This window comes from Triticum urartu, chromosome 4 (assembly GCF_003073215.2).
Source record: "Triticum urartu cultivar G1812 chromosome 4, Tu2.1, whole genome shotgun sequence".
NCBI lineage: Eukaryota > Viridiplantae > Streptophyta > Magnoliopsida > Poales > Poaceae > Triticum > Triticum urartu.
The window spans coordinates 471,681,414-471,708,930 of NC_053025.1; the positions used below are offsets into that span (position 1 = coordinate 471,681,414).

The 27,517-nt window shown below is 44.9% G+C and overlaps 1 protein-coding gene across 1 annotated transcript; it reads left to right on the forward strand.

Annotated features, from left to right (window-relative positions):
* Positions 1-22,026: 22,026 nt before the first annotated feature.
* On the forward strand, positions 22,027-26,824 carry LOC125552112. Its single transcript, XM_048715591.1, has 10 exons — positions 22,027-22,284; positions 22,430-22,525; positions 24,582-24,666; positions 25,224-25,345; positions 25,467-25,491; positions 25,566-25,649; positions 25,765-25,794; positions 25,890-25,995; positions 26,132-26,196; positions 26,502-26,824. The coding sequence occupies exons 1-9, from the start codon at positions 22,189-22,191 to the stop codon at positions 26,193-26,195; spliced, it is 708 nt and encodes a 235-aa protein (XP_048571548.1). The 5' UTR covers positions 22,027-22,188; the 3' UTR covers position 26,196; positions 26,502-26,824.
* The last annotated feature ends 693 nt before the right edge of the window (positions 26,825-27,517 follow it).

Below are 27,517 nucleotides of genomic sequence, written 5' to 3' on the forward strand. Positions count from 1 at the left end.
CATACAACTCAAACCAATCATGATCATCAAATAGCCATTAGGACAAAACAGATCTACTCAAACATCATAGGATAGCCATACATCATTGGGAAATAATATATAGCATTGAGCACCATGTTTAAGTAGAGATTACAGCGGGTAAGAGACAGGTTACACCGCTGCATAGAGGGGGGAACAGTTGGTGATGATGGCGGTGAAGTTGTTGGTGAAGATGGCGGTGATGGTGATGGCCCCGGCAGCGCTCTGGCGCCACCAGAAGCAAGGGGGAGAGGGCCCCCCTTCTTCTTCTTCTTCTTCTTCCTTGACCTCCTCCCTAGATGGGAGAAGGGTTTCCCCTTTGGTCCTTGGCTCCCATGGCGTGGGAGGGGCGAGAGCCCCTTCGAGATTGGATCTATCTCTCTGTTTCTCTCTGGTTCTGCGTTCTCTTCTGGCTCTGTTTCACCGTTTTGTATATATATGGAGATCCGTAACTCCGATTGGCCTAAAACCTTCACCGTGATTTTTTTCCGAATATTAGCTTTCTTGCGGCAAAAGAAGAGCGTCAACCGCCTTACGGTGGGCTCACAAGGGTAGGGGCGCGCCCAGGGGGGCAGGCGCGCCCCCTGCCTCGTGACCACCTCGGGCACTGGTTCGCGTTGATTTTCCTTCCAAATTTTCCATATTTTCCAAAAATAAGCTTCGTCCGTTTTTATCCCGTTTGGACTCCGTTTGATATGGATATTCTGCGAAACCAAAAACATGCAACAGACAGGAACTGGCACTGGGCACTGGATCAATATGTTAGTCCCAAAAATAATATAAAAAGTTGCCAAAAAGTATATGGAAGTTGAATAATATTGGCATGGAACAATAAAAAATTATAGATACGATGGAGACGTATCACATATAAGTATTTTGCTTTTGAATGCAAATGCACATGGCAGGTTGTACTTGCGAAGCTCCTCTTTTACTTATGAAGACAATTCATCATGTATGAAAGGATATATCGAAGATAATGACATGCATAATGAAAAATGTACGTCTGCAAAATGACTTCGTGCGGAATTTATTGTTGCACATGCGGAATTTATCATCGCATCACATAGTGTCGAAAAAGGTAGCAGACGACCATCAAGTTTAAGTGTTACAACTCAAAACGAACCAAATGTTTCAAAAGCGAGAGTTGTAAGCACTTGGCAAAAGTAGCAAAAAGTAAAGCAACCACCCATATGGACCCGCTTGAAGACTATCAACTCATATGCTTCTCCCCCTTTTGTCAATAAGGACCAAAAAGGTTTGAAGACATAGAGCTTCTACTCGTTCCCATGAGGTGCAGGCGAAGCAGCAGGGTCGTCGTTGAGGTCTGCTGGTGCAGAAGAACTTGGTGCAGTGTCGAGACGCACTGAAGGTGGGGGTGGTGAAGTGGCATCATCTTCATCATCGATAACTCTGGCATTCACCGTGGCAGCTGAGGAAGAATAGTCAGAGTCTTCAAGGAAGGGAGTCCGACGCAAGTGAGTATTCCTTGGAGGAGTGGAGTCAAACTTGAATCTTTCTGTGAAGCCATCGTCTTGAAGATCTTCTTCAGCAGTGAGCAAAGTCAAACTCTTCCAGGACCTTCGACAGGTTTCATGTGTAACAAAGGCATTCTTGGTGGCAAGATTGCGGATGCGATTGACGTCCACCAAGAGGCTTTGCATCTGACGCTTAAGCCAGTCATGATGCTTATCCTGTTTCTGATGTAGCGCGATGAGAAGCTCTCAGTCATTGAGAACATGAGATCGCTTCCGAGGCCTTTGGGCAATGGTGCTTCCGGTGGCGTCAGTTTGGGCGCGAGGGGCACGTGTGTTACCAGCCAAGGGATAAACACGAGAGACTGCCTGAACTCCTTCAATGGGCTAGGTGAAGCTTTGACGATCAACATTGTGAAGATAAATCGGATCCTTAGCAGGCTCTGGGTAAATAGCTTCAATAGACAGATCAACCTCTGGCAAGAATACAAGATTATTGCGCGCAGACGGCTGATAGTTGAAGGCAGAGTGAAGCTTGATAAGACGCATTACCCATGGAGCATAGAACTTCAGACCAAAAATGTCGGAGCCAGATGCAGCCAACTGCCTGATGAAGAAGTCTTGAGCATTAAAGCTTATGCCATTGAAGATATAGAAAACCAAAGTCTTCATTGCTCCTTCAAGCTTCGCTGTAGATGAATGTCCTTTGATAGGCCATAGAGTCTTTCTGATGATATGATAAATGGTGCGGGGCAGATACTCTAGGTCTTCAACAAAGAATTCGGTTGGGTATTCAGCGTCGCGTGGCAAAGGCTTCATCATGCTCAGCATTTGACTCATGTTGGGTTCTGGCTTCTGGAAAATGCTCTCCAAAGCATTCTGGTGTTGTTGACAAGTTGGTTCATAGTATTCACCAGGAGTGGGCAGGGCTGTGAGCTCAATGATGTCTTGAGCTTTAGCTTCATGATGAACATCTCCTGTCATCCACTCAAGGATCCAAGTCTTCGGATCCCTGTTGTATCCACGACTGTGGAGGGTAGCATAGAATTGAAGCAGAAGTTCTTCATTCCAGTGTTCCTTTGCAGTCACAAAATTAAGCAGACCCGCATCACGGAAGCAGTCAAGGGCTTCTTCAAGGCATGGCAGTCTAGCAATGGCTTCACAGTCAAGATGCATGTGAGGGAAGATGTGTCCCTGATTGTACAAGATGCATGAATAATAGCTTCGCTGCTGATAACTCCAGAATCGGTCTGAAGAGATTCTTGGCCTTGTGTAGGGGTTCTTGGCACTGTTGAAGAATGTGTTGTGTGACTTGAATCCATTCAGATTAAATGATCCTGGTGAAGTTGCAGTACCTGGAAACCGTGGTAGCCTTGGCTTTGGCTTCTGGACCTGAGGACTGTGCTCCACATGATAGGCAAACTGAGGTCCGGGAGCAGGCGGAGGAACCAGGATTGGCCAGCGGACAGTAACAAGCTGTCCACGATCATATGCTTGCTCGATGGTGTGTGGCCTTGGAGGAGGTACAGGAGCAGAGGCATTGGCTTCAGGCAGCGGATTTGCTTCGGGTGCTGCATTGGCTTCAGGTGCATTCACTTCTAGCACCACATTAGCTTCAGGCGCCACATTAGCTTCAGCCATGACAACGTTATTGGCTTCAGTGTTGATGTTGGTGGCCGCCTCAGTATTGGTAACCTCCACTTCAGGAGCTGGAGGGTCGGACACGTTCTCCTCGAGAACAACTTCAGGGTTGGACGGGGGTGTACCAAAACGTTCTTCTTCTCTTGGTTCTTCTTCATGGTCATTGGCTGATGTAGTCGGAATATCTTCAGCCGTTTTGGCTTCAGATTCAGGAATGTTCACAGTAGGAGAGGCTTCAGGAAAGACTTCGCGTGAGACGGATTGGTGCTCTTCTCCTTCGGGAACACTTGACAATGTGACATGTGGCCTAGGTCCTTTGCGAAGCCTGCGAAATGCTGGCGACGCCTGTGGAGATGGAGTTGGTTGGGCCTCAAAGTCTTCACTGTCAATCACCAAAGTGGTGACCTGTGGTGGGGGAGTGACTGGTGTTTCTTCAGCATGAGAGGATTCTAGAGGGTGATCAGCCCATGAGTCATCCTGAGCAATTGGCGTCAATGGACGACCAATGCTGATGAGTTCGATGTTCGTGAGAATAGGCGATGATACCAAATTGTGCTCGATCTGAGGAAGGACTTCATCATCTTCAACATTGTTGTGAGGACCAATGTCTTCAGCTGTGGTGGGGTCAACAGCTGGATTCTCTTCAGATTTAGGAGCCTCTGTGAAAGCAGGCTCATGAACTACCAGATGACGTTCACGATGTTCATACGCAGGACGAGCAACAGAAATTGGCTCGACAAGAATGGGCTCTGTGGAAGTAGCCCGGTCTCTCTTCTTTGTTTTCCTTTTCTTGGTTGGGGGAACATCATCAGTGGTGGCTTTGGTCTTGCGCTTTCTGGCTTCGGCTTCAGCTGCTCTAGTTTTCTTGAATTCTGAAGCCACTGTGGGGGCCTTAGGCTTCGAGCCTGTCATACTGGCCAGGAAGACAATGGGAGGTGCTTCCTACCTTGATGCTTCTGGTTCGGCCACAGCTGGCTTCTTCTTCTTCTTGGCAGCCATCCTGGGGTCGATGCCTGATCGCCCCAAAACCTTGCGCTTTTCAGCTTCATTGTAGCCTTGAACACATTTGGCAGCAAGATTCTTCATGCACTCACGAGAACCTTTTGCTTCTTCTCGTTTCTTGTGGAATGCCTCCTTGAGCTCATGCATCATGACCTTGAAGTTTTGAATGTCTTCAACATTGAGTTTGGCCATGTGCTTCTTGAACTGAGCCTTTTCATAATCGATCTTATGCTTCAGCTCAACAATTTTCTGAGCAAGAGCCAGCTCAAGAGCAATGGCTCCGTGGAAGGAGACGCTGAGGCCAATTGGAAGCTGAAGATCATCAAAACTGACATCTGGGTTATCAAACCACTCATCAATAAACTTGTATAAGATTTCCACATCAAAGAGGGGAAGATCATTGAAGATTTCCGCCTCTTGCTTGCTCGTTATTGACTGCTCAAGAGCGTCATCGCCAAGATCGTCATCGATGGACAGATCAATGGCGTCATTCTCGTTTCTCAAAACAGCAGCAGGGGTCAGTGCTTGACCAGTGGGTTGCATGGGCTTTTTCAACTTGGCAGACTTGGAGATGCGTGAGAGATCTTCAGACTGCACACTGGCTTCGGGAGGTGCAGTGGCCAGAGGCTTCGCCTGTGATACCTTTGGTGCAGAGGGGAGCTTTGAAGCCTTTGGTTTCTGTTGCTTAACAGGCTTCGGAGGTGCAGGCGCTTCATCAGAATCAGAGTCATTTGCAGAGTGGTCCACGGCTGCCCCTTGAACCTGAATGTGAGTGATGAGACCTTCTAAGTTGTAGAAGGGCCCAATAAGATTGGGTTCAGCTTCGTGTGTGCCATCAGCTCGTGGTGCAGAGGGGCCTGGGTTGAAGTCTAATCCCAAAGACTTCTTGTTTTCCTTGGTCGAGTTCTTTGCAGCCTGAAAGTTGCGCTTGAACACATTATCTTCACGACACCATAACAGAGAGGATGGGTCGGCATTAGCAGGCTAAGGTCCACGAATCATGCAGGGGTAGAAGCCTTGAGCAATAGCTTCGGACTTCGACTTGGGCTAAAGACCTTTGTATATTATATCTCCCCAGGGGCCCTTTAAGGCATTCTTCTCAGCATACTCCTTGGTGACGAATCTGTACTTGAACCATTCCTCTGCCCAATGTCTTCGAATCCATTAGATTCGGTTCTTGCGTTCTCCATAGGTTTCTTTTGGATCTGACTTGTATAACTCATAGAGATCCGGTGGCAGGTCCTTAGCAGTGTTTCCACGATGTTGTCTGCCGCCCTTCCTGACTGATTTTTGAGTTGTCATGAAGTTTAGACTGAAAGGCTTCAACACTGTCGAAGACTTTCGTCTACTGGTCAGACAGGAACTGGCTTCAGGAGAATTTATGTGACGCTGTAAGAACTCTGCAAATGAATGCAGACTATGAGAACCAAGGGATTCTCCCACGGACATGTACCTGTGACAGCATTAGAGATGCAAGGGAAGGGGAAGAGGTCATATGCATTCTCAGAAGATTTTGAAGATAAATCAGTTTAGAAGACATTGACCTCATAGTGCGAAGACATTCACTCATATGTACAGAGTTGGTTCTAGATTTGTACGAATCCACGGATAATTACAAGTGAGGAATCTAACTACTTTGTGAAGCATAAGTGAACATACTAGGCATGCTATGAGATGCAGAATGAGATAGATCCAACTTGTAGGAACAGAAACCACTTGTGGTTGAAAAGGATGAATCTATCGGATCAAAAAGACTGTAAAAAGAGGTTTTATTTACCACACGAGGAACTGCTAGACGGAGTGGGAGAGGAGGCCGAGCAGTTTGATCTTCCGTGCCCTAACTTGGCGACGGAGGACACCTACGGCGACGGCGGAGAAGACGATGTCCGTGGCCGGCGTGAGGACGGCATCGGTGAGGTCACGGCAGCTAAGTGCTTCGTCGCCGGCGTCGTCGAGGGCTAGCGGTGGCACTAGGGTTTGTGCGAGAGTGGAAGAAGAGATAATGACTGGGGTGAGGCGTGTATTTATAGGGATAGGGACGGCACAGTGTTATTACACAGGTGCCCCTGGCGGTTCACATCTGAAGGACACGTGGCGATCATGCAACACATTGGAGGTTGTTCCACGTTCCCACGCACGCCTGGATTGTCGGGTGGTCGTTCCCACTTCTCCGGGTTTCAGGTAAAAAAGGATTGAGCATTGAAAACAGATTAATGTTTGTCTCTGTGTCTTCTGCTGACAAGGACTCGGAGAAGACGTTCGACAGTTTCAATAGAATGCATATGATTTGGATAGATAGATTTGAGGTGGAAGCATAGAAAGGTTAGGGTCCGATCACATTCACTTAGATCAAAAGATTCAAATGAAAAGACATAGCTATAAGTGAATGCTGTAGAGGACAGAACACTTAATATATGCATATACCAAGTCAACATTGTGAAGATAATCAAGAAAGCAAATCAATGTTGAAGACAAATCAAGTGTGGAGACTTTGCAAAAGTAACGCCATGAGAAAAACACTTCTAAAGGAAGAATTTGGTGGTGGCGTTACCCACCGTATAGGAAGTATTAGACCCAGACACGGCGCACAATTATCGTGGCGCTCCGAAGTCAAATTCCACGTTAATGTATTCACACTCAGAATGTAAGTCTTCATTGATTGAAGATATGCTTTACTTCGTGTGTTGCACATCTAAGTCATCAACATGCATAAGTGTTAGGATGTGTGTCTGATCACAGGACATTTGAGGATTCCAAGATATTTAGCTCACACCGTAACTTGCAAAACCTTTTCTCATCCAAGGGCTTTGCGAAGATATCTGCCAGTTGCTCTTCAGTGTTGACGTGTATGATATCAATATCTTCCTTCATGACATGATCTCTGAGAAAGTGATGACGAATTTCAATGTGCTTTGTCTTCGAGTGCTGAACTGGGTTGTTGGCAATCTTGATGGTGCTTTCGTTGTCGCGGTAGAGTGGCACTTGCTTCAGATGAATGCCATAGTCGTTGAGTGTTTGCTTCATCCATAGAAGCTGAGCGCAGAAAGACCCAACAACAATGTATTCAGATTCAGCAGTGGAGAGAGATACACAGTTCTGCTTCTTTGAAGACCAACATACAAGTGATCGTCCTAGAAAATGACATGTGCCTGATGTAGACTTGCGATCCACCTTGTCACCAGCATAATCAGCATCCGAGAAACCAACCAGATCAAACTCTGAGCCCTTTGGATACCATAATCCTAATGTTGGGGTGTAAGCCAAATATCGAAGAATTCGCTTCACAGCTAAGTGATGCGATTCCTTTGGTGCCGCTTGGAATCGAGCACACATGCAGACACTAAGCATAATATCTGGCCTAGATGCACATAGATAAAGTAAAGAACCAATCATGGAGCGGTATACCTTTTGATCAAACTCTTTACCATTGTCGTTGGGACCCAGATGGTGTTTAGCTGGCATTGGCATCGTGTAACCTTTGCAATCTTGCATTCCAAACTTCTTCAGGCAATCTTTGAGGTATTTCTCTTGAGATATGAAGATGCCGTTGCGTTGCTGTCGTATTTGAAGACCAAGGAAGAACTTCAACTCACCCATCATGGACATCTGATATTGCTCTTACATCATGTATCCAAACTCATCACTGTATTTCTGATTAGTGCAGCCGAAGATAATGTCATCCACATATATTTGGCACACAAACAGTTCACCATCATATGTCTTCGTGAAGAGCGTGGGATCCAGGGAACCAGGTTTGAAGCCTTTGCTCTTCAGGAAGTCCTTGAGTGTGTCATACCAAGCACGAGGGGCTTGTTTGAGGCCATACAGTGCCTTATTGAGCTTATAAACCATGTCAGGATGTTTTGGATCTTCAAAGCCAGGCGGTTGTGCAACATACACTTCTTCTTCAATCTTGCCATGGAGAAAGACACTCTTCACATCCATTTGATACAGAAGAATGTTATGATGATTTGCATAGGCCAGCAGTATGCATATAGCTTCAAGCCTAGCCACAGGAGCAAATGTTTCATCGAAGTCAATTCCTTCAACTTGAGTGTATCCTTGAGCAACGAGACGAGCCTTGTTTCTGACAACTTGGCCGTGCTCATCTTGCTTGTTGCGATATATCCATTTAGTGCCTATGATATTGTGCTTACGAGGATCAGGACGCTTGACCAGTTCCCATACATTATTCAGCTCAAATTGTTGAAGCTCTTCTTGCATAGCTTGAATCCATTCAGGTTCCATGAAGGCTTCATCAACTTTCTTGGGTTCAGATATTGAGACGAATGCGAAGTGTCCACAGAAATTTGCTAGTTGTGTTGCCCTTGAACGAGTGATTGGACCAGGTGCATTGATGCTATCAATTATTTTCTCAATCTGTACTTCATTTGCAACACGAGGATGAACAGGACGAAGATTTTGCTCTTGTTGATCATTGTCATCGTTAGAAGGATTGTCTTCAGGCTGAGCATTGTCTTCAAGTTGATCAGGTGCAGAGATGATGAGTTCCTCTTCGGGCTGTGCTTCAAACGGTATGATTTCTCCAGTTCCCATAAGCTTGATGGATTCACTGGATGGAACTTCATCTAGCACATTTGGCAGGTGCTCTCTTTGCGAGCCGTTAGTATCATCGAACCGCACATCCACAGTTTCAACCACTTTATAGTGAAAGAGGTTGGAGACTCTGTAGGAGTGCGGATCCTTTCCGTATCCAAGCATAAAACCTTCATGTGCTTTCGGTGCAAATTTTGAAGTGTGATGTGGATCCTTGATCCGGCACCTGGCACCAAATACTCTGAAGTAATTGAAATTTGGCTTCTTACCAGTGAGGAGCTCATAGGATGTTTTGTTCAGAAGCTTGTGAAGATAAACACGGTTGATGATATGGCATGCAGTATCAATGGCTTCAGGCCAGAACTTTCTTGGAGTCTTGTATTCATCGAGCATCGTCCGGGCCATCTCAATGAGTGTTCTGTTCTTGCGTTCCATGATGTCATTCTGCTGCAGCGTGTACGGAGCTAAGAACTCATGAGTGATGCCCAAAGTATCAAGATAAGTGTCGAGGCTGGTGTTCTTGAACTCAGTGCCATTGTCACTTCTCATGTGCTTGATCTTGATGCCATAGTTGTTCATGGCTCGATTGGCGAAGCATCTGAAGACATCCTGCACTTCAGTCTTGTAGAGGATTATATGCACCCATGTATATCTTGAATAATCATCAACAATGATGAAGCCATAGATACAAGCAGTAGTAGTAAGAGTTAAGTAGTGAGTGGGACCGAAGAGGTCCATGTGTAGCAGTTCGAAGGGTTGAGTAGTTGTCATGATTGTCTTCGAGGGATGCTTGGCCCTCGTCATCTTTCTAGCTTCGCAGGCACCGCATAAATGATCCTTCTTGAACTTGACGCCCTTGATGCCTATGATATGCTTCTTCTTTGCAAGAGTGTGCAAATTCCTCATGCCAGCATGCCCTAGCCTCCGATGCCAGAGCCAGCATTCTGAAGCTTTTGTAAGAAGACATACTGCAAGCTGTGGTCCTGCTGAGAAATCTACCATGTACAAATCATCTTTCCGATACCCTTCAAAGACTAGAGACTTGTCAGGTTCCATTAGAACAAGGCAACGATATTTTCCAAACATCATAATCATGTTTAAATCACAAAGCATTGAGACAGACATTAAGTTGAAACCAAGGGATTCAACAAGCATCACTTTATCCATGTGCTGATCCCTTGAGATTGCAACTCTACCTAGACCCAATACCTTACTTTTACCAGTATCAGCAAATGTGATGTGACTCTTGTCAGATGGACGTAAGGTTGAGTCCATGATAAGACTTCGCTTGCCAGTCATGTGATTAGTACATCCACTATCAATAATCCATTCTGAAGCAGCTGGTGTCATACCCTACAGTGTAGTTAGGGGGATAGGCTTCACGAAGAGAATTGTGAAGCATAAACATTTGACGAGCAAGTGGATTATGAAAGCTTAGATTGAGGTTAGGACTGATAGGGCAAGTAGCAAGCGACTCAGGAACAAAATACATAATAAGACCATTTGGGCATTTGATCTTGCGCCCTACAAGATGTTTAAGGTCCCCAGCAATAGCTTCAGACGCATTTGATTTTCGGCCGAAGACCCTTCCCTGCAAAAAAGAGTTAAGCTTTCTTAGCCACCCACATCTTCAAGGGTGGCTTCGAAGCAATGAGTCTAAGTGCAGCATCTGAGAACTTTGGCTTTGGAGCCCTAGCAAATAGTCTTGCAGGTGGACAATAGTACTCATAAGAATAAGCAGATTAGTTCTTGGTCTTATGAACATGGCGGTTTGATGAAACGCGCTCATATTCATAGGCCTGAGTATGGTTTCCCTGCAAAACATTTGCGTTAGTGCGACTCAGGTGAGTCCTATGTCTTTATGAAGCCTTTGGACCATATGAAACCCGTGGTCTGGGGTTTGTCTTCTTCACTTGTGGTGTCATGACGACATACACAGGAAGAGTTTCCAGACACTTTTTCAGTACCCAGACTTTCTTCATAGGTGGCCCATTCCTGCAGTTAGTACCAATATACCTGGCAAACACTTCACCATTCTGATTCTTAAACAGTTTATAGTTTGCATCAAAGGATTCATCAATAACAATGGGATTAGCACAAGTGAAGCCAGATAGGGTGGATGTATCCACTGAAGGTTCCTTTGCAGCAACCCATGTGGTTTTGGGGTACTGCTCAGGTTTCCAGTAAGAGCCATCAGCATTCATTTTCCTTTCGAACCCAACACCCTCTTTCCTAGGGTTTCGGTTCAGGATCTGCCTTTTGAGGACATCACATAGTGTCTGATGCCCTTTGAGACTTTTGTACATCCCTGTTTCAAGCAATGTCTTCAACCTAGCAGTGGCATCCTCAGTAGAGGGGTTAGTTACCACATCAACAGTTGAAAATATTGCAACAGTAGCAGCAGTAGAACATCCAGCAACAGAAGTAGCGTTGTCACGCTCAATGCATTTAAGACATGGTGGTTCAAATCCTTCTTGAGCGGAACTGATCTGTTTGGCGCGAAGTGACTCGTTTTCCTTTTGAAGATCTTCATGAGCCGCTCTCAATTTCTCAAGATCTTGCTTCCTTTGAAGATAATCATAGGAAAGCTTTTCATGAGTTGTTGAGAGTGTTTCATGACGACTTTCAAGTTCCTCATACTTAACATGAAGATTTTCTAAGTCTTCAATTAAGGACTGAGATCGAGTCATTTGAGTGTCTAACAGGTCATCGCTTTTGAATATGTTCCATAGCTTTTTGTTGTTCAGTTGCAATTTTAGCAAGTGTTTTGTAACTAGGTTTGGAACCACAATCAGAGTCATCTTCACTGGATGTTTGATAGTGAGTAGTGCGTGAGTTTACCTTGGCACCGCGTGCCATGAAGCAGTAGGTGGGAGCGGAGTTGTCCTTGTCATTAGCATCGGCGTCGGTGATGAAGTCATTCTCTTCAATGTTGAAGATGGACTTGGCAACGTAGGCTGTAGCCAGACTTGCAACGCCAGAATCGTACTCCTCCTCAGACTCCACCTCCGCCTCCTCAGAAGCAGACTCCTCCTCTGAATCCATTTCCTTGCCAACAAACACACGAGCCTTGCCAGATGAGCTCTTCTTGTGTGATGAAGACTTTGATGAAGACTTGGAAGGAGACTTTGAGTATTTCTTCTTCTTCTTGTCGTCAGAATCATATTCCTTGCTCTTCTTCTTGTTGTTGTTCTCATTGTTCCACTACGGACACTCAGAGATGTAGTGACCATGTTTGTTCCACTTGTGGCATGTTCTCTTCTTGTAGTCATGAGCAGAAGCTTCATCATTCCTTGAGCTGGATCGTGAGGACTTTCTGAAGCCTTTCTTCTTGGTGAATTTCTGGAACTTCTTCACAAGCATAGCAAGCTCCTTTCCAATGTCTTCAGGATCATCAGAACTGCAATTAGATTCTTCTTCAGATGAGGAAACAACTTTTGCCTTCAAAGCACGAGTTCACCCATAGTTGGGACCGTAGATGTCTCTTTTCTCATAAAGCTGAAACTCATGTGTGTTGAGCCTTTCAAGTATGTCAGACGGATCGAGTGTCTTGAAGTCAGGGCGTTCTTGAATCATCAGGGCTAGGGTGTCAAACGAGCTGTCAAGTGATCTCAGGAGTGTCTTGACAACTTCATGCTTGGTGATCTCAGTAGCGCCGAGGGCTTGAAGCTCATTTGTGATGTCAGTGAGTTGACAAACGTGAGCTGAACATTCTCATTGTCGTTTCTCTTGAAGCGGTTGAAGAGGTTGCGAAGGACACTGATTCTTTGATCTCTCTGGGTTGAGACGCCACGCCTTCGTTGACCTTGGAGAGCCAGTCCCAGACTAGATTGGATGTTTCCAAAGCACTCACACGGCCATACTGTCCTTTGGTCAGATGACCACAGATGATGTTCTTGGCAGTGGAATCCAGTTGAACGAACTTCTTGACATCAGCAGCGGTGACACCTTCACCAGCCTTGGGGACGCCATTCTTGACGACATACCAGAGGTCGACATCAATGGCTTCCAGATGCATGCGCATCTTATTCTTCCAGTAGGGATATTCAGTTCCATCAAAGACTAGGCACGCAGCGGAGACTTTGATTATCCCTGCAGTCGACATAGCTAAAACTCCAGGTGGTTAAACCGAATCACACAGAACAAGGGAGTACCTTGCTCTGATACTAATTGAAAGTGCTAGTGATCGACTAGAGGGGGGTGAATAGGCGATTTTTATGAAAGTCTTCAAAACATGGAAGTTTCAAAGACAAATGATAGAAATAAACCTATTACCATGCAGCGGAAGGTAGACTACACTAAGCAAGCCATAGTCAAGTATTCAATGAAATGAAAGCACAAAGACTAATAGCAGCTAGGCAGTATAGATCAGGATGGAAGATAGTATGAAGCCAATCAGAACAAGCAGTCACACCGTGAAGACAAATAGATAATGCAAACAGGCAATGACTTCACAAGGACCAATCTACAAATAAAGAGATGGGAAGGATAGAACCAGTGGCTCGTTGAAGACAATGATTTGTTGGACCAGTTCCAGTTGCTGTGACAACTGTACGTCTGGTTAGGGAGGCTGAGATTCAACTCAAAAGACCGCGTCTTCACCTTATTCCCCTTGAGCTAAGGACACCCAGTCCTCGCCCAATTACTCTGGTAAGTCTTCAAGGTAGACTTCCAAACCTTCACAGACTTCGTTCACCGGCGATCCACAATGACTCTTGGATGCTCAGAACGCGACGCCTAACCGGCTAGAGGATTCACAGTCCTCAAGTGTAATAAATCTTCAGATCACACAAACAAGAAGACTTAAGTGATGCCTAACACTCTTTGGCTCTGAGTGTTTAGGGCTTTGTCCTCGCAAGGATTTCTCTCTCAAAGGCTTCGAGGTGGGTTGCTCTCAAACGACAAAAGCCGTGCACTAACTCTGAGCAGCCAACCAATTTATGGTGTAGGGGGTGGGCTATTTATAGCCACTAGACAACCCGACCTGATTTGTCTGAAATGACCCTAGGTCACTAAGGAACTGACACGTGTTCCAACGGTCAGATTTCAAACACACACGGCAACTTTACTTGAGCTACAAGCAAAGCTGACTTATCCAGCTCTGGATAAGATTTGCTCTCATTGTCTTCGCTCGAAGACATAGGATTTTGGTTAAGCATCACTTCAGTCATTCTGACTGGTTTACTTGGACCCCACTTAACAGTACGGTGGTTCCTATGACTCAACAAAGAAGAAAAAGAACGACGAAACAACTAAGTCTTCGCGCTCCATAGTCTTCACGCGATGTCTTCTCTTGTCATAGTCTTCAATGTGAATGTCTTCACATACCACCTTTGACTTCAATGTCTTCATACATTTTTAGGGGTCATCTCTGGTAGGAAAACCGAATCAATGAGGGACTTCTACCTGTGTTATCCTGCAATTCTCACAAACACATTAGTCCCTCAACCAGGTTTGTCGTCAATACTCCAAAACCAACTAGGGGTGGCACTAGATGCACTTACATTCCCGAAGCATGGAAATTGAATCGGAAGAATTCCCAACTCCTTCCCACTCAAGCCCCGAACCATTCGGGGGCTAATGATGAAGCTATGTACCTAGGGTAGGGTCACAGGTCTAACCTAGACGCCTCCCCGAGGTCATCGCCCTAAAGCCAGAAGCATTCGAAGGGTATCATCATCCACTCGACTAAAGACATTCCACTCGGAAGAATCAATGACACTCGACTATAACAGAAGCCACTCGACGTACAGAGGATCTAAAGCCACTCTGCACAAACAACGGTCGGGCGTTTATTCATAGACTTAATTGTCATTTATATCACTTAATTGCTAGTGTTACCAGTAACATTCCACTCTTAATGTACATTGAACCCTGTGTAACGGAGGGGAGCTGGGGTCCTGTCGCACTCTATATAAGCCACCCCCCTCCTCTGGGACAAGGGTTCGCATCTTTTGTAAACTCATACACATATACAATCCAGTCGACCACCTCCGGGCTCCGAGACGTAGGGCTATTACTTCCTCCGCGAAGGGGCTGAACTCGTAAACTCGTGTGTACAAGTACTCCATAGCTAGGATCTTGCCTCCTCATACTTACTCCCCATTTTACTGTCAATCTTAGATCCACGACAACCTCCTCGCTTGAGGCGAGACGATGCTCTAACTTGCATAAAGTGAGATAGATGCGTCACTATTGTTCCTATGAAGATTCTACAATCCGTAATGAGCCTTACGATGAAATTTGGGGGTTGCTGAGGGGGCACAACTATGTGTCGCCCGCAACGACTCCTAGCATAGGATCACCCGCAGGAAGCCGATGTTGGGCCGACACAGTAACCATATGGTAACGTCATGTTGACGTCACACGTGTTTTTTTTTCTTCTCCTTTTTTCATATTTTTTATTTTTCCTTTATTTTTTTAACTATTTTTCATATTTAGAATATCTAAATACTACAAAAAACACTGTACATAAATTTTGAAAAATAGTAGTCATGCATTTGGAAAAGGTTATATGCGTATAGAAAATATTTTAGATGTACACAAAAAATTTATGATGTGGATGAAAAAAGTAGAAAATGTTAATCATGTGTACAAAATATGTTTATGACATTTTAAACAAATGTATGCGACATTTTATAAAATTTAAAATAATGTTCGCATAATACTAAAAATAATGTTTGTTACAATCGAAAAAATGCATGCTACATTTAAAAAAAGGTTACATGAGTTTGCAAAATGTGTTTGTGATATTTCCGAAAAATGGTTGCGTAATGTAAAAAAATGTTTCATACCATTAGAAAAATGTACGTGACATTTCAAACATATATTCCCGCATTTCAAAAAAAATCATGACATTTAAAAAAATGTTTTTTTGTGAGAACCAGGATTTGAACCCTGGTTGGTATCCCCACTCGAGGAGGTCAAAGTAAGAAAACGTTCGCATAGGTTAAAGAAATATTTATTTCCATTAAAAATTGTATGTGACATTTTAAAGAAATATTTACATCTGAAAATGCCTGTGAATTTTATAAAAAAAAATTATGCATTGTAAAAAAAATGTTCGTGTAGGTTGAAAAAAGTGTTTATTGCCATTAAAAAGATGTACAGCTTGTATTTAAAAAATGTTACCATGTATTCAAAAAGTATTCAAAACATGTTGATTTTTAAATATACATCAGGTATTTGAAAAATGTAAAATGTGTATAAAAAAGTGTGCACTAAAAATATGCATTGTGTACTAAAAAAACAGACATGTGTTAAAACCCCGATAAAACCGACAAAGAAACAAAAGAAAAGGTGAAGGAAACCGAAGAATGCAAAGAAAGCTGAGAAAGAAACAAAAGAAAAGGTGAATGTAACCGAAGAATGCAAAGAAAGCTGAGAAAGAAACAAAATAAAACCAAAGTATAACGAAGAAAAGAAAGAAAAGGCGAAGAAAACCAAAGCAGTGTAAGCGAAACCTACAACGACACACGAGCGGCACGAGGGCGAGAAATAGCTCCCGCGTGATGAGGGTCCTTTTTGTCAGAAAACAGCCTGCAGACTTTTATTATGTCGGATGGGCCATTAGGTTGTCTGGTTGTCTGGCTATCTAGGCCCCCTCCGCTTCCCCACTGCAGCTCCCGGAACGGAGGGAGCTACAGCACAAAAGCACGGAGCGGCTTGAAACCAGCTCTTCGAGCGGAGCAGAGTTAAGAGACGGGAGAGCATCCGAACAGGCAGCTAATATCTAGGGATGATTATGTCATCATTTATACCTCTTGATGACCTTTGATACGGCCAGGTGTCCCTGGCCCTAATTTGGATGATTTGATCCATCGGTTTGAAAAGAAACGAGTGTTATTCTGAAGAAACAAGAATGTACGAAACCAAAACTGCATGTCCATCTTTCGCTGCAGTGTTGAGAGCATAGCCAGATCAGCGAGAGCAAAACTGACTCTATCTACTCAGGATAAGGGTGCCCCATCTAAAAGCCATGTGGGGACATGTAACACCCCGGATGTAACTTTCCCTATTTGTACTCCAACTCTTGTCGTTTCCGGCATTAAGTTATATTTATTTCTCGGGTTCGGGTCTTTGTCTCCGTGTGTTGTTTTCGTTTTCATGCATCTCATATCATGTCATCATGTGCATTGCATTTGCATACGTGTTCATCTCATGCATTCGAGCATTTTCCCCGTTGTCCGTTTTGCATTCCGGCGCTTCGTTCTCCTCCGATGGCCATTTCTAGCTTTCTTTCGTGTGTGGGGGTTAAACATTTCCGGATTGGACCAAGACTTGTCATGCGGCCTTGGTTTACTACCGGTAGACCGCCTGTCAAGTTTCGTATCATTTGGATTTCGTTTGATACTCCAACGGTTAACCGAGGGACCGAAAAGGCCTCGTGTGTGTTGCAGCCCAACACCCCTCCAATTTGGCCCAAAACCCACCAAACTCTGCTCCATGTCCTAGAGCGTTCGATCACGATCGCGTGGCCGAAAACCGCACCTCGTTTGGACTCTCCTAGCTCTACTTATGCCTATATATACACTCCCCCCGTTTTTCGCATCTTCCCCTACCTCCGAACCCTAAAAGATCCCCGCGCCGAGCCGGACACGTCCGACCCGGCCGGACAAATCGCCACCCGCCACCGCTGCCACGTGCCGCGTCCCCGTTGGCCCGCGCCTCAGGCCCACTTCGCCGCCGCCGCCAGCCCGTGGAGCCCGGGGCGGGCCCTCCCGGCCCGCAGCCGCCGCCTCCCGTGCCCGCATCGCCCCGCCGCCAGGGACGGCCGCGCCGCCGTCTTCCTCCCGGTCGGCCACCGCGCCGCCATCGCCGGCCGGCGCCGCCACGCCGCCGCGGCACGCCTCCCGTCGCCGCCTTCAGCCGACCCCGCCGCCCCTTGCCGCGGAGGAGCCCGCCGCCTCACGCCCGGGCCGGCCTAGCCTCCCTCTTCCTCCGGCCGACCTCGCCCCGGCCAACTTCTCCGGCGACCTCGAAGAACTCCGGCGAGCTTCTCCGGCCGACCTCGGTTCCCATGCAAATCTGGATCTGAAAACTTCAGGGTTGACTTCTCTCCCCCGAACCCTAATTTTTTATGCCTATTTTGATCGTCCGTAACTTTGCATCCGTAGCTCCGATTTGGACATATGATATATCAAAATGTTCGTCTCGACGAGTACATCATTTCATTCCATTGCATCATTTTCATTTGAGTTCATCTTGATGCCCAAAATGCTGTTAGAAGGAGGCTTTGTGAGTTAATTGTCAGATCTGCTAGTTCATCTTAGACTTGTCATTTTTGCCATGATTATTGTGTGCATGCTATGCCTGTGAGTCCTTCATATGTTTTCTTAAGCATTTTTTCTTCTTTCCACAGGTGCAACCCATGCATTTTTAGGATGTGTGTGGTGACTTGTGCAAGCTTGCAAAGAGAGGCACCCGGTAAATCTGTTTTCAGGGACTTAATGATTTTCACTAAGTCTGGGATATTTTAGTTCATGATGCCATATGTTCAGCTTGTTTCCTAGTGATCTGTGCCTCTTTTGAGGATGATCAGTAAGGGACTTTTGGTATTCATCTTATGATCTTTCCGTCCATGTCTTTGTTTACAATTATGGAGTACCATAGCTTGAGTCAATCGAGCTCTACTTTTGCTTCGTGGTGAATCTGGGCAGATCGTCAACTTGTTTGCGATTTTGCCGGCGTTGTTGTAGTTGATCCGTGCATGCTATGCCATTGTTCTTGCCATGTCTAGCTTGTATTTTGTGCCTTCTTAATAGATGTATGCTTGAATTGCTGTGACTTGCACCATGGTGAGTGCATCAAGCTTGTTTACATGCCTTCGTGAGTTATATTTCAGCATGTCTCAGTTTTCACTAAGTCTGAAAACTGATTGTGTTTTAGCTATGTTCATGTGCCTGTTAATATATTTTGTGAACCCTTTTGGCCCCAGGTCACTTTGGGTATTTTGTTAAGCTTGTTGAGTAGCCCCATTCCATGTTCTTACTTGTCATGTTCAGGTCATGTATAATGTTGTTTTGCTGCTCCGAAGAGGGCTTCGTGATCTGAAATTTCAGACTAGTGTTAATTTCACTAAGTCTGGAATCTGTTTTGCATTTGCGTTTTTGCCATGCTTGTTTGAACCTCTTAATGGATGAATTGGCCGTGGCTCAGTGCTAGTCTTTTGTTAAGCATCTTGTGTGCATCCCTGCCATGTATTTTGTTGTCATGTTTGGTGGCTGTAGCATGTTCGTTGCATTGCATTTAGATGCCTACTTGCTGTAAATCGCAGACCGGTGTCATATCTTAAAACGCTTGCCATTTCCAAACCGTAACTCCGATTCCAATGATCTTTATATCGTTTTCAAGCGATTTCATCCCCTCTATCCAGTGGCACCCTTGGAATTCCAAGTTAAGGCCAGGTTCATGTTTTTCCTGTCATAACTTGCATTTTTGCATCCCGCATAGCATATCATCATTTCATCATATTGTTTGGTCTTGCACGTGGTTGATTGTATCCTTGTTGCTTGTTTGTCTTGTTGGGTAGAGCCGGGAGACGAGTTCGCTACCGAGGAGCCCGTTGAGTTTGCTTGTGAGGATCCAGTCAACTCTGACAACTGTGCAGGCAAGATGATCATACCCTCGAAATCACTACTATCTTTGCTATGCTAGTTTGCTCGCTCTTGCTATGCCAATGCTACGATGCCTACCTTTTGCTTGTCAGCCTCCCAATTGCCATGTCAAATCTCTAACCCACCTTGTCCTAGCAAACCGTTGATTGGCTATGTTACCGCTTTGCTCAGCCCCTCTTATAGCGTTGCTAGTTGCAGGTGAAGTTTGGAGGCCGTTCCTTGTTGGAACATCATTTATTTTTTCTTGTTGGGGATATCATTATATTGCTATGTTATCTTAATGCATCTATATACTTGGTGAAGGGTGGAAGGCTCGGCCTCTCGCCTAGTGTTTTGTTCCATTCTTACCGCCCTAGTTTCCGTCATATCGGTGTTATGTTTCCGGATTTTGCGTTCCTTACGCGGTTGGGTTATAATGGGAACCCCTTGATATTTCGCCTTGATTAAAGCTTTTCCAGCAATGCCCAACCTTGGTTTTATCATTTGCCCCCTAGCCTTTTCTTTTCCTTGGGATCTGCAGACTCAAGGGTCATCTTATTTTAACCCCCCCCCCCCGGGCCAGTGCTCCTCTGAGTGTTGGTCCCACTGAGCGATGTCCGAGGCTACCAGGGGCAACTCTGGGCTGGCTTACCCGACGTCTGGCTCATCTGAGTGTGCCCTGAGAAAGAGATATGTGCAGCTCCTATCGGGATTTGTCGGCACATTCGGGCGGTGTTGCTGGTCTTGTTTTAACCTGTCAATTGTCTTGTTGTACCGGGTTGCCGAGTCTGATCGGCGTGTCTCGGGTGGAGGTCTATTCCTTCGTTGACCGTGAGAGCTTGTCATGGGCTAAGTTGGGACTCCCCTGCAGGGATTGAACTTTCGAAAGTCGTGCCCGCGGTTATGGGCAGATGGGAATTTGTTAATGTCCGGTTATAGATAACTTAAACCTTAATTAATTAAAATGAATCAACTGTGTGTGTTACCGTGATGGCCTCCTCTCGGCGGAGTCCGGGAAGTGGACACGGTGTTGGAGTAATGCTTGCGCAGGTTGCTCTTCTAGATTCTCGATCGCGCTTTGACTCCTCTTCTCGCTCTCTTTTGCGTATAAGTTAGCCACCACATATGCTAGTCGCTTGCTGCAGCTCCACATATATTTGTCTTATCCATTCCTATAAGTTTAAATAGTCTTGATCGCGAGGGTGCGAGATTGCTGAGTCCCTGTGGCTCACAGATACTATAACTCCAGATGCAGGTCCAGGTGATTCCGCTCCAGGTGACGAGTACAAGCTCAAGTGGGAGTTCGACGAGGACTCTCAGCATTATTATGTTTCCTTTCCCGATAATCAGTAGTGGTGCCTAGTTAGGGTTTGATTCAGGGCCTTGTCGCATGTTGGGTTTTCTTCTATTTTGGCGCCGTAGTCGGGCCATGAGTGTTTGTATGATGGATGTTATTTATGTACTCTGATGTGACGTGGCGAGTGTAAGCCAACTATGTTCTTCCCCTTTTATTATATATTACATGGGTTGTTGTAATGATTGCCTGACTTGCGACATTGCTTTCAATGCGGTTATGTCTCTAAGTCGTGCCTCGACACGTGGGAGCTATAGCCGCATCGAGGGCGTTACAGGACATCTGCCCCACAAGGCATTTGGCAAAGAGGGTGAAAAAGGAAAAACTTTTCCGAAAGGCGAAGACAAACCTCGAAGCGTTTGTAAGCTTACAGAAGAGATTTGGTTTTGGTAGCACTTGCATCCACTGTGCGGCCACGTGGATGCCCGTGCCCGATCACTTGTAGCACACGTATAATCTGATCAGTGGCGACGACGATTCAGTGCTTTCCGCGGAAGCAAGACGATTCCGTGAAAACACGGCAAAAACCCGCGTAAGCCACTGTGATACCTTCGCCGTGTATTTCTTCTGCCACAAAAGCGTCGTCTTCCCACATTTTTGCGAAGTGTACTTCCCTCCCACTCCCAGCATATCGGATCACCATCCTACAAATCTCTCTGAAATTATTTATGGATGCAGAGGAGAGAAGCCGTTGGAGGGCACCATTTCCGTCCACGCAGTTCGATCCGGCCATTACGCTGACAAGACAATCGAACCGATTCGCGACACACCATGATTCGCCAATGAGACCTGACATGGAACCCCTACGACGTTGACGCCAGAAGGAGGAGGAACCATTTGAATCACTCCGTTCATCACCGGTGGCCACATCTGCATGTGTTGCTCGCCGGTTCTGCGGTTGGACTGCGGATTTACATTTCTTCGGGGCTTCAGCAGTCCAGAAGAAGCGGAGACGAACGGTGCGCACAACGACTTGGTACTCATGCGACTCTTGCGTTCTACACTTGCAGCTCCGAAAGAAAGAAACCCTAGAGAAAGAAACTGCAGGAAGAGACACGGTTGCCACCTACCAAAAGTAGACAAGTACTCTAGCAGAAGCGAGCCAGCCAGTGACTCGGTCAGACCCGAGTCGTCTCTCGCGCACTTCACCCACCGCCACCTCGACCGCTGCTGGAGCCTTGGATTCATTCGTTCATTATTAAAAAAAAAGTGAGGAAAATTTATTCACTTTTAATCACCAAGCGTACTCCTCAGCACTCAGCAGATTAGCAACAATTATTGCTGGGCTAGACGACGCACCACCCACCCGTAGACCAGTGAGAACGCTCTCCTCCGGGTCCGGCCCAACGAACGCGCAAACGCTCTTTCCTTTCGTCCGCGGCCAGGTCCAGGTCCAGGTCCAGGCCCTCGGTTTCTGTGCGGGCACGTTTCACCGGCCAATTCTAACAGTTCCCATTTTCCCCGTGCACTCGTCCCTCCCCTCCCCTCCCCTTCCCCCTTTCTCTTTTCGCTCCGGCGAGGGCGACGGCAGATCTGCGCCGGGCCTAGGATGGTGAACGTCAACTGGGAGCTGCAGGGCTGCTGCCAGCACAACCAGGTCGTCTTCATCGCCGCCGTCGGCGTCTCCACCGTCGTCATCCTCGCCGTGAGCCCCCGCCGCCGCTGACCCACCCGCCGCCATCTTTTTTCTTTTCTTTTTTGTTCGAGGGAGCGGCCGGCCGCCGCCGTCGTGTTTGCACGGGGTTGCGCAAGTGGCGGGGAGTTCCTGATTTGGGGTTCCTTGTGTGCAGCTGTGGAGGACGTTCCTGCTCACGCCTTTCAAGCTCATCACCGTCTTCCTCCACGAGACCAGCCACGCCCTCGCCTGCAAGCTCACCTGCGGAGATGTAAGCCCACCATTTTCCCAGTTACCGATCTGTTTTTTTTTCCTTTTTCTAATGCGGCCACTGACGACGCTTTAAGCTGTACGACGCTGTGCACTGCAATCTCAGCAGCCATGGAGTTATTTACCCACCATTTTGGGTTGGTACTGCTACTGCTAGCTAGGTGATTTAGCACTTTGAAGCAAAAGTAGCCAAGTGGGTGGCCAATCCACACCAGTTCGGATGATGGATTCCATAGCACAATGTGATAGCGCCTTTTAACTGTTTGCTTTTTTCTTCCTTTCTTCGTCACATGGAGTAGTTCACATCATGAAAGTATGAATATTCTCATTCTTCCGATAACAGGGGTATCCAAGGCACCTACCCCTTTTTTCCTGCTCCTTTTATGTTTTAACTACAATTTGCAAGTGAGGGATTCTGGTCAAAAGATGCTAATTTTCTGGAGAATGTGTGCTGTCTTGGGCATTTTCTTATGCCACAGTGCTAAAATGGACTGGTCATGCAGATTAGTGACTCGGTGATAGCAGTTGCGTGAATGGATCTTCGCTCACATTGTTGGCGGCTTGGCGCAGCATGTGAAGTACCACATGCATCTGCATTCCGCGGGTGCAGCTAAAGGGACAAGTGCATGAAAATTTCTGTTTAGTGTATTTTGATGTAGGCATTTGCAGAATTGGAAATTCTGATTAGTAGTCATCGGAGTTGTCTCGCCATTACCCGCAATAAAAAGAGGAGTTGTACCGTCATTACCCGCAAGAGAGGAGCTGTATCGCCGTTGATCTATTCTGTCATTTATTGCATAATTTGTTGTGCCCAATATTTGTTTTTGTCTATTCTTTTTCTTCCATGTTCAAAACTTAGCTGAACTAACTGATATTTATTGCTGGAGACCGTTGATTCAGTATGTGGACAACCCTAGAGGTAAGAATAAGATAAGAACAGTGATTACTGATTTTGGAACATTTAGAAGGCGCATTCTGCGTTACTTATCAAGCTCTGTCCTTTAATTTTCAAATTTAGGTCTTCCTTTCAGAAATTTAGCGATGATGGATTCCATACAGAATAATGTGATAGCACCTTTTTGGTTGCATGGTACTACATGGTTATATACCATGAAATTGTGATTTTTTGCATTCTTCTTGCAATCTTCCAAAATGAGAGATTTCATCAAAGACCTACGACTGATAGCCTCCACTAGCACCATTTTCAAGTGAGGAGTTTTGGTGAAAGATTGTATTTTTTTTCTGGAGAATGTATACTCTCTTGGCATTTTCTTGTGCTACAACGCTAAAATGGACTAGTCGTGTAGATTAATGGCTCCTATATAGCAGGCATTAAGTGCGTTGTCGCAGGCAGGGGGCGTTTCTATGTTTACTCTGTGGGGTCAGCTTGTTTGATTGCAAGCTTAGTTCTATTCATATTTGTGCAAAAATTAGGATATTTTGGAGAGATTAGGGCACTTGAACCCACAGCTTTTTGGTGCTGGCACCGCCACTGGTCGCAGGACATGCATCTGTTTCCACAGACGCAACTAGAGAGACAACTGCAGGATTAGGTGTAAAATATGGGTGCATGAAAACATCTGTTTGGTGTATTTTGATATCGGCATGGGTAGAATTGGAAGTTCTAATTAGTGGTCATCGGAGTTGAATCGCCATTGGGTTAGAACAATCCACGGCTTATTTTATGGTTATTATTATTGCTTAATTTGTGACATGGCAATATTTGTTTATCTTTATTATTTCCTCTTTTCCTCGATACTACATACTTTGTTGAACTAACAGTTATTTATTGCCGGAGAGTGTTGGTTTTATTTTTGGACAGCCCCATAGTTAAGACAAGAATGATGATTACTAAATTTTCGTAGAACATTTAAAAGGCATCTTCTGAGTTCCTTGTCTATGTCCTTCAATTCTGAAATGTAGGTGCAAAAATATCTAGTCTCTTTCTATGTTTGGATTGGATTTTTTTTCTTACGTAGCCATGCGGTTTTATGTTTTCGTTCGTTAATGAAACTGACAGGCTGATAATAATATTTCAATCTAATTGGCTTTTGCAGGTTGAGGGCATGCAGGTCCATGCTAATGAGGGTGGTGTTACACAAACTCGCGGTGGCATTTACTGGATAATCTTGCCTGCTGGATGTATAAAGCACTTACTCATCCCCTCCCTCTGCCTTATACAAGTCTTGTCAATAACACAAACAAAAAAGTGAAAGTAGTGGGTTCTTTAGTTCAGTTTACGGTTGCCGAACTGTGTTGTGCTGAACTAATTTTATACTCTACCGCGGGAGAATAGCCACGGAAGCAGGAAAACATTGGTTAGCCAAACGGTAAAATAGATAGAAGCTCATTGGAAAAACTGGGCTTCATTATCCAATGCAATGCCAAACACAGCCTTTGTCACTGAAATACCTATGGTTGTTTCTTTCCCTGATTGAGAGATTGATTTTGGTGAACCTCTTGGACCAATAAATAACTAAACGATCTCTCCGTAAGACTCATGTGCAGTCTTATCAAATTCCCTAGGTTCTTATGACTTATGACTATTTTTTATAATTTATCGTTCTTTTCATGCCTTCAAACAAGAAGCTCAAATACATACTTTGAATTCTCTGTAATGATTTATTGGTCATTTCCCACTTGTTCTTATTTTAGTACTTTGGTTTTTATTTCGTGCTACTGTTTTGTTTCAATTGCAGATCTGGGTTCATCATTTTGGGGAATGGTGTTCATACTTTCATCTACACATCTCCTAGCTACAAGAATTGCGGCTGGTTGCTTCATACTTGCATTAATTATTGTTCTCTTTGTTGCCAAAAATGTAAGTTTGCGAAATTATTGTTACATCTGTTGATTTCCTTCATTTGTTTCTTCCCACTTGCTTTAATCATTAACAATGATGATTTACTAAAGTATTACAATCTATTAATTGAATTATGCAGTGGTTTCTGCGCTGGCTCTGCATTGGTATGCATAACTATGACTCCATCTTCATTTAGAACTTCCTTCTGCAGCCTGCTACTTACAATATAACTTTCCAGGTTTCATCATATTCATTGCTGTTGTCTGGGTTATACAAGAATTTACAACTTTCCATGTTCTGAAGTATGTTATTCTATTCATAGGTGAGTGCTTAGACCCCCTGTGCTTATATTATTTTAGTTTATTTTGCACCCAGGGTTTCTGGGATAAAAATGATTATATTTGTAAATGTGTTCTTATGTTTGTTTGCATGCACAGGTGTTATGAATAGCTTATTTTCAGTTTACGGTAAGGAACAGCAACCTTTTCCTTGTAATTTCATGTTAGAGCAATCAGTGAGTTGCAGACTGTATATATAAGTTAAATGTCGTTGAATTGTGTAGATATCTATGATGACACCATATCCCGAAGAGTGAATTCAAGTGATGCTGAGAAATTTGCTGAAATCTGCCCTTGCCCTTGCAATGGCGTTGGATGGGGTGTTATATGGTATGCTATGCGATTCAGCCTTTTCCATGTTTTCATTTTCGAGAGCATGTTTTCCTTGTTTCCATGATATTGTATGAAGGTGATCCTGACACTAAGAACTTTTGTATTCATTAACAATTGATACTCTTTGTTTCAGGGGATTCATCTCATTTATTTTTCTCTGTGCGTCGATATATCTTGGACTGGTTATATTGTCCTGAGGTAATTTGCAGTTCTCTGTTGCAATATTCCATGTTCTTCTCGTTGAGATGCTCATTGCTAGACATGTTGTAGACATAGATAGAGGATTAGCGTGGAGACATTGCTACATAAAAAATATTAAATCATATTGCTATTCATGTTCTGCAGAGTACTTAGCTTTAGTGCACGAACCAGTTTACCCAAAGCTATTGAGAATTGATACGCCTTTTAGCCTTTATTAGGCAATATGTTGTTTCTCATTCTTCTTTCACATGAATTAAGCTCATACTGACTCTGATGTATCTCTTGATTATTTCTTGATTCAGGGCTTGCACCTCCCATATATTAGCATTTTGACCTGACAGCGCAGGCGGTGCTTGTTGTTTGTTTCCATTGGTCCGGACATTGGCTGCAGCTTGTATTGATCCATGGGGGACAGGTTGTACAAAATCTATACATAGGGCAATGAGTTTATGCCATAATTAAGGTTGATTGAAATTGGATAGGGGCGGTTATTGATGCGATTCTTCCTTGCGTTTATAGCTCATGTAGATGGCATTTGATATGCACAGCTGATATAGTATTATGTTGTTGTTGAGATGGTATTCATGGACCAACTGGAATTTATTCAGCAATGCCTGCAGTCTCATAGATTGTGAAATAGTTTTGATGTGATGATGGCCCCAGCAGGACTTGGGCATGTGCCTGGCACTCTGATCTCTTTGATGGACGGGACTGGCCAGTGTCCATCGCTGTTATGGGTTCATTGCCCGGTCTCGATGTGGTATGTTTTGCCCCTGGCAGTTGGGAAACTGTTGGGAAAAAGACCTCGCCGCACAGCAACAGCAATGCGAGTTGGCTTTTGTTGGGTTGCCTGGCGGGAAAGGTGCTTTGCGCCGCGCCCATCCTCTTCTAGCTATGCATATATATGCTGTTGAATGGTCGCTGTCCAGGATCCGGGCGAAATGATGACTGTGCATATGGGCAGAAAGAGGAGCGCTCGCCGGCGCCGTATCGCCGGCGAGCTCGATTTTCTTCCACTTTAAACGATGAGGATGTAGGGATATTTTGTACTACTCCCTCCTTTCCGGTTTATAGGGCTTATCTCAAAATTTTAGTTTTTCCGTTTTATAAGGCTCAATTTGATTGTTTCCCGTCACATGTTCAGACTTCAAGGTGCATTAAATCATTGCATGCAAGTATTACGAGAAAACTGATCAATGCATGCACTTTATGCATTCATGCACTGCAATTAATGCATTCGTAAACATATCTTTTAAGGAAAATAAGAGCATTAATTGGGTACTTTTGCAAACTACAAAAAATATTTCATCATTCATCA

Excerpts from the sequence above, each read along its gene's own strand:
- LOC125552112 (XM_048715591.1), top strand. The coding sequence starts at position 22,189 with ATGGTGAACGTCAACTGGGAGCTGCAGGGCTGCTGCCAGCACAACCAG. Across the intron at positions 25,492-25,565 it reads TCTGCGCTGGCTCTGCATTG|GTTTCATCATATTCATTGCT; the intron begins GTATGCATAACT and ends ATAACTTTCCAG. Across the intron at positions 25,650-25,764 it reads GTATGTTATTCTATTCATAG|GTGTTATGAATAGCTTATTT; the intron begins GTGAGTGCTTAG and ends TTGCATGCACAG.